Source organism: Drosophila bipectinata, chromosome 2L (assembly GCF_030179905.1).
Source record: "Drosophila bipectinata strain 14024-0381.07 chromosome 2L, DbipHiC1v2, whole genome shotgun sequence".
Lineage (NCBI taxonomy): Eukaryota > Metazoa > Arthropoda > Insecta > Diptera > Drosophilidae > Drosophila > Drosophila bipectinata.
Genome location: NC_091736.1, coordinates 7248117 through 7260539, shown reverse-complemented (window position 1 = coordinate 7260539; position 12423 = coordinate 7248117). Strand labels below are relative to the sequence as shown.

Here is a 12423-nt window from a genome sequence, read left to right as displayed (position 1 = left end):
TTTTTTTATAATTTTAAAATATTTTTTAATTTAAAATTAATTATTTTTTTTATCATTTTCTCATTACAGTTGATGAAAAGTAGTTATAAAATCGCTAAATGAAAGAGAATGAGACCCAGTCGACATTTCCCAAGAAGACCATGTTGATTGAGTGCATTTCGCGTGACATTCCCTGAGAGTTTCTTCAGTCAGTCTCAAAGATATAGTCAACCAGAAGATATAGTCTCCAGTCTTGGAGGATAGCTCGGCTTGCCACTAAGTAGCCTAGAAGCCAAGTAGCAGCAGCACCACCCACCGATTGCGATTGTGGCTAAATGAACTTCAATCCGGCCAGTGTTGTAGCCGCCGCAGAAGCAGCCGCCCATCAACATCCGCACCATCAGTATCTGAGCCATCATCAGCATCAGTTGCATCACCACCCCACCGTGCCAATTCCGGTCCCGCCCACTCAACAGCTGATACCACTGCCCAGCGTTGGGGGCGGAGGCAGCAGCAACCAAGTGGGTGGCGGCGATACCTCGCCCAAAATCATGGAGTGGACCAACGACGATGCCCTCGAGCTGATCGAGCAATATCGCTGCCATACGGAGCTCTGGAATCGGGCCGACCCGAAATACAAGGATAAACTGTGCCGGTTCCGGGCCTGGTCGGAGATCGCCGAACGCTTCGGCTGCAGCAAGGCGGAGGTGGAGCGGAAGATGAACGTCCTGCTGACCCAGTACCGGCGGGAGAAGCACAAAATGTTTCTGAAAATCTACCAGGGCATCCAGCCCAATCCGTCCAAGTGGTATGCCTTCAAGCGGTTCGACTTCATGGAGGCGGGCGGCGGCAGTATGAGTGCCGGCGGTGGCGGTGGTCCCGGGTCAGGGGTCAACCCATCTAGCGGTAATCTTGTGCCAAATCCCGTATCATCATCAGCTGCCGCTGCTGCCCACAATGGGCTGAATGGCTTGGCAGCAGCAGCTGTGGCGGCGGCGGCCTATGAAAGCGGTACGATAGCGGCGGCGGGCAATGGTGGCGCCCCCACTGGAGTGGGTGGCGGAGCACCCGGATCCCAGATGCAGCATCGACGCATCAAGGGCAAGGAACTGAAATATTTTGGAGCGGTGAGTATTTTTTTTTTTTAAGTTTTCTAAAGAATAATAGAATATGTAGCATTTTTTTTTATAAAATTACCTTGAATCATGCTCAGGAAATTCTATAGATATTTAATGTGTATGTATGTATGTATTTGTGTGTGTGAGTTCGTGTGTAAGCAATCATTCACAATTATTTGTATTTCATTGAATACGACGACTATATACGACTCTTATCAAATAAACGGTTTGTTGACAAAGTCCACTTCAAAAAAATGATGAAAAATTAAAGGGAATAAAAGCCATTGATTATGGGGAAAAAATATACAATAATTTTTTACTAAAAACTATTCTCTTATCATTTTGATTGGAAGTCCAATTCTTTTGAATTTTTTAAGGGGTTTCTATTTTTAAAGTTTACTGAACTAAAACGTGTTTCTTCGATTTTGCTTAGCAACGAATTTTCGGCATGAGTTGCGGCGTTACGTGTTTATTTTCATTTCACACACTTTTTTAAGAGCTTATCAGTGTCCAAAACATGGAAAACCAAACGGTTAGTGTTAATTTCAATCAAAACAAGCGAAAGCGTTGCCAAAAAGAGAAGACCAATTTAGCCCCCGCCGAAGAGAGTGCGCCAAAAGAGAGCACTCATCAGGAGAGCTGATGCAAACATGTGCGCAAGTGACTTGCTGTTTTGTGTTACGGAGAGTAAAGCTCTCATTCTCTCATTTGCCCCACCACCCCCTGTATGTACAAAAGTGTATGTGTGTGTGTGTGTGCTTTTTTTTTGTTGTTGACGATCAAAACAGTATTAAAATTATACGCATAAATTTTTCTTAGAAATGCGCAGTAGTGTGTGTGTGAGGCATTGGCCCCAGCTGCCCCCTCCCGCTCTCGAATGCTCCCGCTCGCTAGCTCTTACAGCGTCTGTCTGCGTTTGTTGTTGCTTTTGTTGTTTTTATTTGCGTTGTCGCGCCAGGCAAGCAGGCAGGCACAAAGTGTATTATATGAGTGGAAGGGAGAGGGAAAGATTGGGGGCCCTGACATTTCGTCGCCGCTCTTCTTCTTTCTCTCAGCGCCCACCCCTCCTCCCCCCATACGGTCGTATGTGCTTTTCGTTTGTAGCTGTTGTTGTTTTTGTTGTTATTGTTATTATTGTTGCTCTGCATGATGAAATGTTTGTTTTGCACGGCGAAATGTGTTCGCGAATGCGACGCCGGCTGAGAGACGTCGACTGAGACAGAGACTGCGACGGAGACGCAGCACTTGCCACGATTGAGGCGATTTTTGTTTTCGGGTTACGTTTGGTTCCGTTCGGTTCAGTAGTTATTATTGGATACCCTTTCTTAAGGGGTAATTATGGTTTTAGGAGAAAGTTTAGACACAAAGAGCATGAACTTTTTCTTCTTCTCTGTGGCAGGATCTTGCCGGATTACCGTTTATTCTTTTTCTTGGCGATGGACCAAATTCGATACCACTCTCTTAAAGCTTTAATCGATATATCGTCCTTAAGCTTGTATTAGAGAAGCGCTATCGTTTATTATCGATATAAGTTTTAGACCTAAAAGGGTGTCTTCGGTGTTATCTTATCACTAAAATAGGAATAGGAATGTTTGTATAAAAAATAATAATAATATTATTTAATTAAAACCTTATACAAGAGTATGTATAAAAAGACCAAATATTTGTAGTTACTAGTATTATCTACTAGTAGATTACTAATAGAATTCAAATAAAGCAATTAAAAAATCCCATCTCTCTAGCAACTTTTAGGTCTTAAAACTCCCCTTCGTGCCACTTGTTTTTGTTGCCTGTAGTGACGTTTTGTTTTGTGGTTACCCAGTGGACGCCTCTATTCCTCGCTCTCTCGCCCCGATTCATGCCGTCCTTGTCCGTTGAGATTCGTTGGAAGCTTTTGTTTTTACTTGGCTCTGTTGTTTGTCAGACTTATCAAAACAAAATGCCAAGGAATTGTGGGAGGTGGGTGGCGGGAGTTATTTTCTGTTTTCTGAGTTCGTTTTTTTGCTGTTGTTTTCAGAAATGAAATTTTTTTTTTGTCAAGAAAAAAGAATATAAAACTTGGCGCCTGGCCTTTTTTTTTGTGAATATGTGGCTTGCTAGCCTGGCTGTGGGTGGGTGCTTTTTGGGGTTTGGTTGGGCCAAATGCATGCAACTTGTTTGTCCAACTCGTGTCACCTTTTGGTTTTTTTTTAGGTTTTTTTGTGGAAAGCATAAGTAAGGCCTGATTTTTCTTAAAAATATTATTTAATTTTAATATTTCAATTAAACGCATATCCTTATAATTATTATTATTGTTTCTTTAGAGTCCTCTTGAAGAAATCCCACCCAACTCCTCTTTTAAAAAACGAACCACCCTCTTATACCACCTTTAGAAATGTTTTTTGTTTTTAATTTTAGCTTTCTAGCTACCGTTGTTTCTTTTTTTTTTGTTGGTTTGGCTTTGGTCTCGTGTTGTTTTTTCTGGCTCTGCGTCATTATTATTTGCGTGTGCAAGCACCGCCCACGCCCACCCACTAACGGTCCAACCACCACCCAACTCCCCCCCACCCCTCTCATTGTTATGTATTTTTGTTCATATTTTGCAATTGTTTTGCTCTGCGGTGTTTTCCTCAAGACAAGTTGAACAACAAGAACAACAAAAACAATAACCAACACGAGAGTAGGAAGAAGACACGAAGCTAATATTTTTGTTGTTGTTTCGGTTTGTTGTCCCGCAATGTTGTGGCTAGGAAGCAACGCACGCACTGCCTCCCATTAGCCACCCAACGATGAACACCCCCACCTTACAACACCCACCCACCTAAACCCAAATACCCTTTAACACTTAGATAAATAATTGGTTCTAAATTAAGAATTATTTGTTAATCATAAGATTTATAATTTTTGAAAATAGAAAAAAATTACTCATACGCCTAGGGGGTCAGAGATTTTTGGGAACAAAAATTACTCATACCACATGTAGGCCAAGTCGAATGTTGAATATTTAAAGAAATATTGGAAAATTCTAGTTCATAAAATAAAAAATATAATAAAAAAAATTCAAAGAAAATTGTTTGAAAAAAAAATATTTCCATTAAAAATTACGTATACCACATGTAGGCCAATATTAAAAAAATATTTTATTTCTTTATACAGAATATCCTTTGTAAGAGTAAGAGTATCTAAGAGATTTTTCTTGGTGCACTTTTCTCTTGTTTGCTTGTTTATTTGTTGTTGTAGCTGGAGCAGTAGTTGCAAAGTATCACGGGTGTAATTCGCGTTGTTTTGTTTTCTCTTGCATTGCCTATAACCCATACTCACATACACTCTTACACTCATGCAGAGTTATCCCCACTGTGACTCCATCTCTTTTTTCGATCCACACCCCCTGCGGTGGTGGAATGAAAAGTGCAAGGCAAATAAGCAGCAACTGCAACAACAAAACTGCAGTCAGCAGAGCAGCAGCATGGCGTTGGTTGCCGCCGGCAGCGAAGTCAGCGTTTGTTTTTGTTTACTCATTCATTGCAAAGTTGTTTAGAGCCAGCGCGTATGGTTGTTTTTTTTTTTTGTTTTTTTTTTTCTATGATGATAATGATGATGGTAATGTTGAGAGGTGGCCATAATGAAGTTTAAGGCAGTGGGTGGCGAATTAGGGTGGGGTTAAGGGGTTTGCTGGAGTTTGAAGAGTGGAAGTTTGCTGGAAGTTGCGTAAGAATTTTTTGAATTCCGGTTTCAAAACATAGTTAAAGTGGGTGGATAGGGGGAGGGGGGATAATTAAATAGATTTGAAAAGGTTAAGGATAATGAAACATATTATTGGAGTTAAATACACACTTAAGAAATGGGTTTTAGAAATAAAATTTATAAAAATAGTAATATTACTAAATAAAATGTTTTTTATATTCTTTCTTCATGTGAAGCTTTTAGGAGATTAGAGTTTTTATTTTCTGACACTTGGCAACTCTGGCTTTGGCACCTGCCAGGTGACAGTCGCGTCACACACCGCAATGCATTTTCAATTGCAATTTGTTCCACTGTTAATTTTTACGACTCCCCTCGACTCTCCGGGTAAATCCTCTTTTTTCACCAGTGACGAATGGGGGGGTGGGGGGTACAGGCGGGATAACTGGGGGTTTTGAGTGCGGCGCTTGCGCTTGCGGTTTTCATGGCAGTTTCATTAATGTTAGTGTAGCAGTAACTGTTGTTATTGTTTTTGTTAGGTGCACCGCATTTGCTGTTGTTGTATGCGCTTTTGTGAAAATATCACCAACGTTGTACTTCAAAAACAATTGCGTGAGCACGAAAATACAGTACCAGATACAGTTGTAATTCAGTGGGGTGGATAGTTTTTTCGAGGGGGTATCAGGATTAGTTAAATTATTAATATTTAGTAATAAGTAATATTTTAACTCTCCCTTAGAGCCACCCCTAACTCTCTAAAAACAATAGTTCTCTTAAAAGTACAATTAACAGTTAAAATTATGGAAAAAGTACTGTGGGAGAGTGGGATAGGTATGCAGTTTTGCGACAATTGTGAATAGAGGTGACAAGGAGAAAGAGAGCAGGGCGGCAGGCGGAAGAGACAGACCGCCAGGGGGAGGCGCATTTCGTGCCAAAAGGAGTAGAAACAGCGGCGACGACGACGACGACGACGACGCGTAGTTTGTGTAGTGTGTTATTTATTCATTGGATTGGATGATAATCAGTTTGTTTACATTTTTCAGTTGCATACACACACATGTATGCGGATGGAGAAAGAGTGGGCGGGTGAAGGAGAGAGAGAAAGTGCGAGTGAGAGCGCGAGTTCATTCTCTTGTCTGTTTTATTTTATTTGCCTTAACAAAATAATAATACAGACATGCACAAACACGCACACAAGTACACACGGTGCTCTGAATGCGTAAACAACAAAAGCAGCTGCAACAATAATAACAACATGCAGAGGAGAAAGGGAGATAGCAATTGGGTGGGGGGGAGAGTGGTGGCAGCAAAGGCAACAACAAAATAAACAACCCAGGTTGAACTCTTATTCTCGGAATGCCCCAATAAACAAAAATTAGATTTAAAAATAGAAAAGAAAAGTGAATAAAATGAATAATAAATCAAAAAAAAATAGTAACACAATTATTTTAGACAAGATCATTGAACTTTTAAACTTTCGGTATTTTTTCAAAGTATTTTTTGGTTTATGGAAAGTTCTAGGCGACAACGAAAAAGACGATATGACAAAATCAAAGAGATCACCACAGAGACAGAGATGGGCAGAGCCCAAGTTCGAGCTGTGCGAGCGGGAAACAATACACTTGTTGTGATCGCCACATTAAACTTTTTATTGTAGTTGTGGTTGTGCGGCCCGAAACGTGGGGTAGGTTAATGCTAATGACCATTAAAAGCGCCCTCTCTCTTTGCAAAAAACAAAAGAGCTCTCTTTAAAATAGTTTCGAGACTTTTCTCTTGCAAATAATGGTGACATATGAAAAAGTTGTTAATAAAAAGACAACAAACATTGTTGCTAGAGTTGATATTCCATTCGATTTAATTTATGACTACTTTTTTTAGTTTGTTGTTATCGAGTGTTAGATTAGAGGTGATGTAATTTTTACTTAATTTTAGAAATACTATCATGATGAGTTTTGATTTAGATTTTATTTCGATTTTATATAGACAATTTACAGTTTTAGCCGATGATGATGATGATACTCTTAATGAGTCACCCATACATTATCAGAAGACAAGTGAATCAAGCCTTGATCTCTCTTAAAAGTTCTCCCTCCCTCCCCACTTGGCCCCCAAACTCTCTTAGATTCTTAGCTTTTTTGCTCTCGCTCTCTCTCTCGCTCCACTCTCACACGTTGTTTGCGGGTGTTCGAAAATTTTTACTACGCCGCTAGAATAATTTCGGACAAAAATATTACGAGTTCGAGTCGCGTTGCCGTCGCTTTCGCGCACACACGAAAAAAAACCTGACAGCAACAACAAGTGTAAACATTAATTCACAACTTTTGGAATAAAAAGAACCTCAGATAACCAAAAATCCCAGTTAAAGATGCATTATCACAATACCAACAATACTAATAATAATCTGCGATCACCAGGAATCCATCATAGAATCGCAAATAATTCAGGAAACGTAAGTTTGGCGAAAGGGGGTGTCTGGGTTGAAAGTTCGCGCACTTTGGCACCTGTATGTCTGGGTTTACGGTGTTTTTTAGACGTGTCTGTGTGTGTGTGTGTTTTTTAGCCTGTCTGTGTGTGTGTGTCTGCTAAATGGCTCAGATCGCTTCGTGTGTTTGCCATATAAATCCAGAAAGAAAAAAAACAAAGAATCGTAAACAAGCAACACAAAAAAAAACCGTCTGACTGCTCGACCATTCCAAATTATTATTTATTTAACATTATTATCATAATTTGGTTAGACTTTTGTCTCTTTCGGGCTTTAATTTATGTTTTGCATTTACCGAGAACTTTGACAAAAACAACATTTTTTTTCAAGGGGTTTGACCGGAATGGGAATGTGGCGCAAAAAAAAACAACAACAAAAGCTTAAATTTCTAAATAATTTTACTTGAATCGGAAATAAACAATTTGTTAAAAATTAACATATTTATGCAGGAATTTTGATACTCTTATAACTTTTGGGTTGTTTACAAGCTATAGAATTTTTTAAAATTATTTTTCATAAATTATTTAGTTCACAAACCTTTGGAGTTTCGAACTCTATTAGATTTGAAATCTAGCTGACTAACCATGATTTGTTAGAATTTTGAAACTGTCATCATTACTATTAAGTTATTGAGTCCACTTTCATTGATATCTGAAGAATTTATTAAACTCACGCTTATGGCACACTTTTCGGGAATTATTATCAACATATTAGCAGATCGGGAGATAAGGCTACTACTAAAATAGGGCTACTAAAATATATAAAAATCTGTGGTTTTTATTATTCAGAGAGGTAATGGGGTTTTTTGTTTCTGGGTCACAGTTGTTTCTAAAAAAAAACAAACATTTTCAACACATATTTCTTTATTTCCAGCCATCCTATTCTTAAGAATTCTTTAAAAAATGGTATTTCAATGGAAAAATTATATATATCAAGTAGTTCCTTTGAATTAATGGGGGAAATAATAAGCTGTTTTTTTTTTTTAAAGAAACCCCCTTTTGAACCATAGGGTGTGGGCACACCCTTTGTGCCCACACTTCCTATTATTAATAAAATAAATATCTAATATTTCAAGTAAAGTACTAAGATATTTCAAGTACTTCTTATGAAGTTATGAGGAAATGTATGTAGGTACCCTTGTTGTTTCTTAAGAAAACAACAAATTTTTGAAAAATTTTAGAAATATATTAAGAATTTTACCATTTTCTTAAAAAATATTTTATGGAAAACCCGTAAAATTTCAAGAGGTTCTTCCTAATTAAATTTCTTCATAACTTTATGAGGTCCGATTAGCCCCTAAGTAGTTAGTCGGCCGTCTCGCTCACTTATCTCTGTGGGCCAATCTTTTTCGACTGCGTCACGATGACGAAGAGTCGGACGTGTTCCTAGGGACCTTTGGACCCAGCCCTCAGTACCACTTATCTATAACGAGTCGTTCTCTTTCTTCCGATTCTTCCAGATGGGCCTCAATATACCCATGCTGATAGCGAGCCAAAGCCAGACACTGGACAGCTGGAACACGGCGGGTCAGTACTCTCCCCCGATATCCGGCTCGGGTGGCGGTGGATCGGATCGCGGAGGAAGCAGTGGCGGCGGTGGCGGCGTAGCACCGCCCCCCCAGCAGCTAAGAGTGCCCCTGCCCATGAGCTATCACAGTGGAGGAGGAGGAGGAGGCGGTGGAGGCGGAAGCAGTAGCAGCGATTTCCAGCAGAGTCCTTTGAAAACCATGGACACGTCGGATAACGAGGACAACAACAACAGCAAGGAGGATGTGGCGGCGGCGGCAGCTTTGGGCCAACTGGCAGCAAAAGTGGAAAGGAGATCGCCGGCGGGAGGGGCAGGTCCTGGAGGTGGCAGTGTGGGCGGAGGCGGCGGTTCCAGTAGTCGGGAGGCCAACGATCCAGCCAGCGATTCCATGAGATCCGAGCGAGCGTTGAGTGAAACGGGCTCCAGTCCCATACCAAATACAAACATGCACGAGGCGCACAAGAATCACCTGCTGAATAGTCCAGTCTCGGCCAGAGCTGTCACCCCGCGGCAGGCACACGAGCAGCTCCACCACCACACATCCCACCCGCATTCCCATCCCCACCAGCAACAACAACAGCAGCAGCAGCAACAACAACAACATCAACATGGCCACGAGGATTTGGACATCAAGCAAGAGTTGGTGGACTATTTTCATGGCCAAGCCGGTGGTGTGGTGGGAGGAGGCGGCGCACCACCCCCACCACCCGAATCGCATCGTTCCTACAGCTCCGCCGGCGAGGAGAGCCGACTGCCGCTGGTGGACATGGCCCAGGATCTGCGGGTGGCCCAGGCCAAGGCCAATTTTGGGGCCTTTGTCTTGCCGCCGCGCAACAGCGACCTAACCTCGTCCACAATGCCCACAATGCCTTTAAATATGCGAAAGCTAACCGAAGCCTCTAGTGCGGGACACATGCTGATGAATTCGCTGTTGGGCTCCAGGGAGAGCATGTCGGATGGCGAGGACCCCGATCCGGATAATGACGAAGCCACCGAATCGGCCGCCAGTCCGGGCCACATCAAGAGCAGCGTGTCGGCCCAGGCGGCGGTAACATCGGCCTACTATGCCGAGTCCTTGAATCGCGACGACTGCGACTTCATTGGTTCGAATGTGGCGCTCAAGCTGCGGACGATGGATCGCACCCAGAGGATCATAGCGGAGAAGCTGATAAGCGAGGTCCTGTACTACGGACAGTTCAATGAGCTGGAACGCTCCGCCCGGATTCAGCCCAAGTGACAGTGGCGCCTCAAGAAGTGGACGGCAGCGGGAGCGGGTGCGGGTGCGGGTCCAGGTGGGGTTAATGGAACGGCGGGACTGGGTATCGGTATTGGACTGGGTGTCGGGATGGGCTTGAACAAGATCCGGCTAGGGGCACCACCCAGACTCGCCGTGCAACATGGCAAATGAAGAACTTGGAAGACACACACAATTCCATTTGTAGAAAGAAAAAAAAATAGTCAAGCGAGAGAATCAACTAAAACCAATTATACAGAAACAGTACAACTTATTTTTAGTTCTGGCCACAGGAAGTCGGGGTCACCAACTCGGGGTCACCAACTTGTACAAAGCTTTGCAAACCAGGGGCGGCGTTACTTAGAAGGAGTTTCATAAAGGTACTTATAGACCAGAGAGGGCAGAGATGGATGTTTTTTTAACTAAAATAAATTCTATTTATTATTTTTAATCTGTTTTTAATGGTTTTTAATATATTTTATCATCCATCTCGCCTGCGGATTTAAAAATACAACATTTAACATAAACCAAAGTTACTTTCTATTCTGTTCGAAGGGCTGCTTGTTGTCCACAACTTCAATATTAAAGATTAAATAAAATACATAGATACTAGATAGGGTTAGAGTGGGTCTGGGCAAATGGGGTCGCGACATACCTGAGACATCTAACAGAATCTCAGTATTACCTAATAAAATACACTTTACATAGACCATAGATAACCGCTAAATAGAAAACAAGGGGGAGAGGAGAAAACTAAGCATTTGCCATGTTTTATAGCTACATTATATTAGTCGATTGTTTTATTTTTTATTTTTTTTTAATATTTTGTTTCTTTGATGAGGCATGATGGATCGTCCACTTCTAGGTGTTATCTGATTGCTGATTTGTTCCGGCTCGATATACAAATAGACCTCGCTCTAAATCATTAAAAAAAAAAAGTAAGCAAAATTATTGTAAAGACAAGGAAAAGCGGCTGCTAAAAAATAAAAAGTCAAGCTCCCAACAAAGAGCTTGCAAATACCTATGTATGTTTTTCTATATATGTATATATCTATGTATATGGATATATGTGTGTGTATGTAAATGGATAAAAATAATATATATATATATATCATTGTACCTTATTTTGAAACAAAGATGTTTTCTTAGTCACATAAGTCTGGTCGTCGAAAAGTCACCAATCCAATCCCAAAACCCAAAAACCAACAAAAAAGCAAAACCGCAAAACTTTATACCTATATTATACAAAAAATACTGTCGTCACTAGTTCGTTAAAGAAACAACAAGCAACAAACAACAAAAAACTAAAAAGCAAAGCAAAACATTGTACATTTTCGTGTTTATTTTTTTTTAGGTCCTAATGATTTTTGCATAATATTTAAGTAGTTTTTATTTTTATATGCAAAGCAAAGCAGAGCAAAAAAAAACACAGAAACATTGAATTAATTTATATGAATATACAATATATATATATATATAAATGTATATGTATATATTAAATTTAAAAAAAAATATGGGCAAATTAGTTAGTCACATAAACGAGAGAAAGAGATAGATGGTTACTTGATGATAATGAAATGCAGCTCGGCTTTTGCTGATGCCTGTTTTTTTTAGCTCTAGTTTTTACCTTAGTCTAGAAAAGGAAAATAAAGTCCAAACCTAAAAAAAACCATAAAAGTCAAGTGTAAAAATTTTTAAATTGTATGTGTATAAATTAATTGTCTGTAAAATTAGCGAGAATTTGTTTGGCATCGATGTGCAAACGTGTGTGTGACTGCGTGTGGAAGGTTAAAAAATTGGTTTTTCGTGAATGTGTAAACAGCTGCTAAAAACGTAAATAAATGTGTGTACCTATTTGTCTGACAAGCATTGTAACAACCGTTTTTTATTCAAAATGAAGCAACGATGCGAAAAAGCCATCTACCGGATACCTTTGGAAGCTCAACTATCTTCGAGGAGGTAAGGTAGAGTTTATTTTTATTTTTTATGGAGGATATGATTTTTGGATTTCTTAGGATTTTAATGCAGAATGGTGGAGAATCGACCTACAAATCGTTTAAGGTATTCCGCTTGAGAATCGGATGAGAATTGAGGAAGATATAGCTATCACAGTGGGCCCTATAGGGGAAAATCCCATTTTCAAGGGATCCCCTCACGAAAAATGGACAAAAAATCTAAAAAATATTTTGTCTCAGGATTTTGATGCAGAATGGTGGAGAATCGATCCACAAATCGATCCGCTTGAGGATCGGATGAGAATTGGGGAAGATATAGCCATCACAGTGGGCCCTATAGGGGAAAATCCCATTTTCAAGGGATCCCTTCACGAAAAATGGACAAAAAATATCAAAAATATTTTGTCTCAGGATTTTGATGCAGAATGGTGGAGAATCGACCTACAAATCGTTTAAGGTACTCCGCTT

General features: G+C 40.4%; 1 protein-coding gene across 2 annotated transcripts; it reads left to right on the top strand.

Moving 5' to 3' along the window:
* Window positions 1-314: 314 nt before the first annotated feature.
* Window positions 315-11878, top strand: LOC108130915 (uncharacterized protein DDB_G0283357). Of its 2 annotated transcripts, none has more exons than XM_017249592.3 (2): window positions 315-1106; window positions 8699-11878. In XM_017249592.3, exons 1-2 carry the CDS (start codon window positions 315-317, stop codon window positions 10001-10003), a joined length of 2097 nt encoding a protein of 698 aa, XP_017105081.2. In that variant the 3' UTR covers window positions 10004-11878. The 2 variants fall into 2 exon arrangements, with proteins under 2 accessions (XP_017105081.2, XP_017105083.2); XM_017249594.3 differs by lacking the exon at window positions 315-1106 and adding an exon at window positions 6981-7206.
* The last annotated feature ends 545 nt before the right edge of the window (window positions 11879-12423 follow it).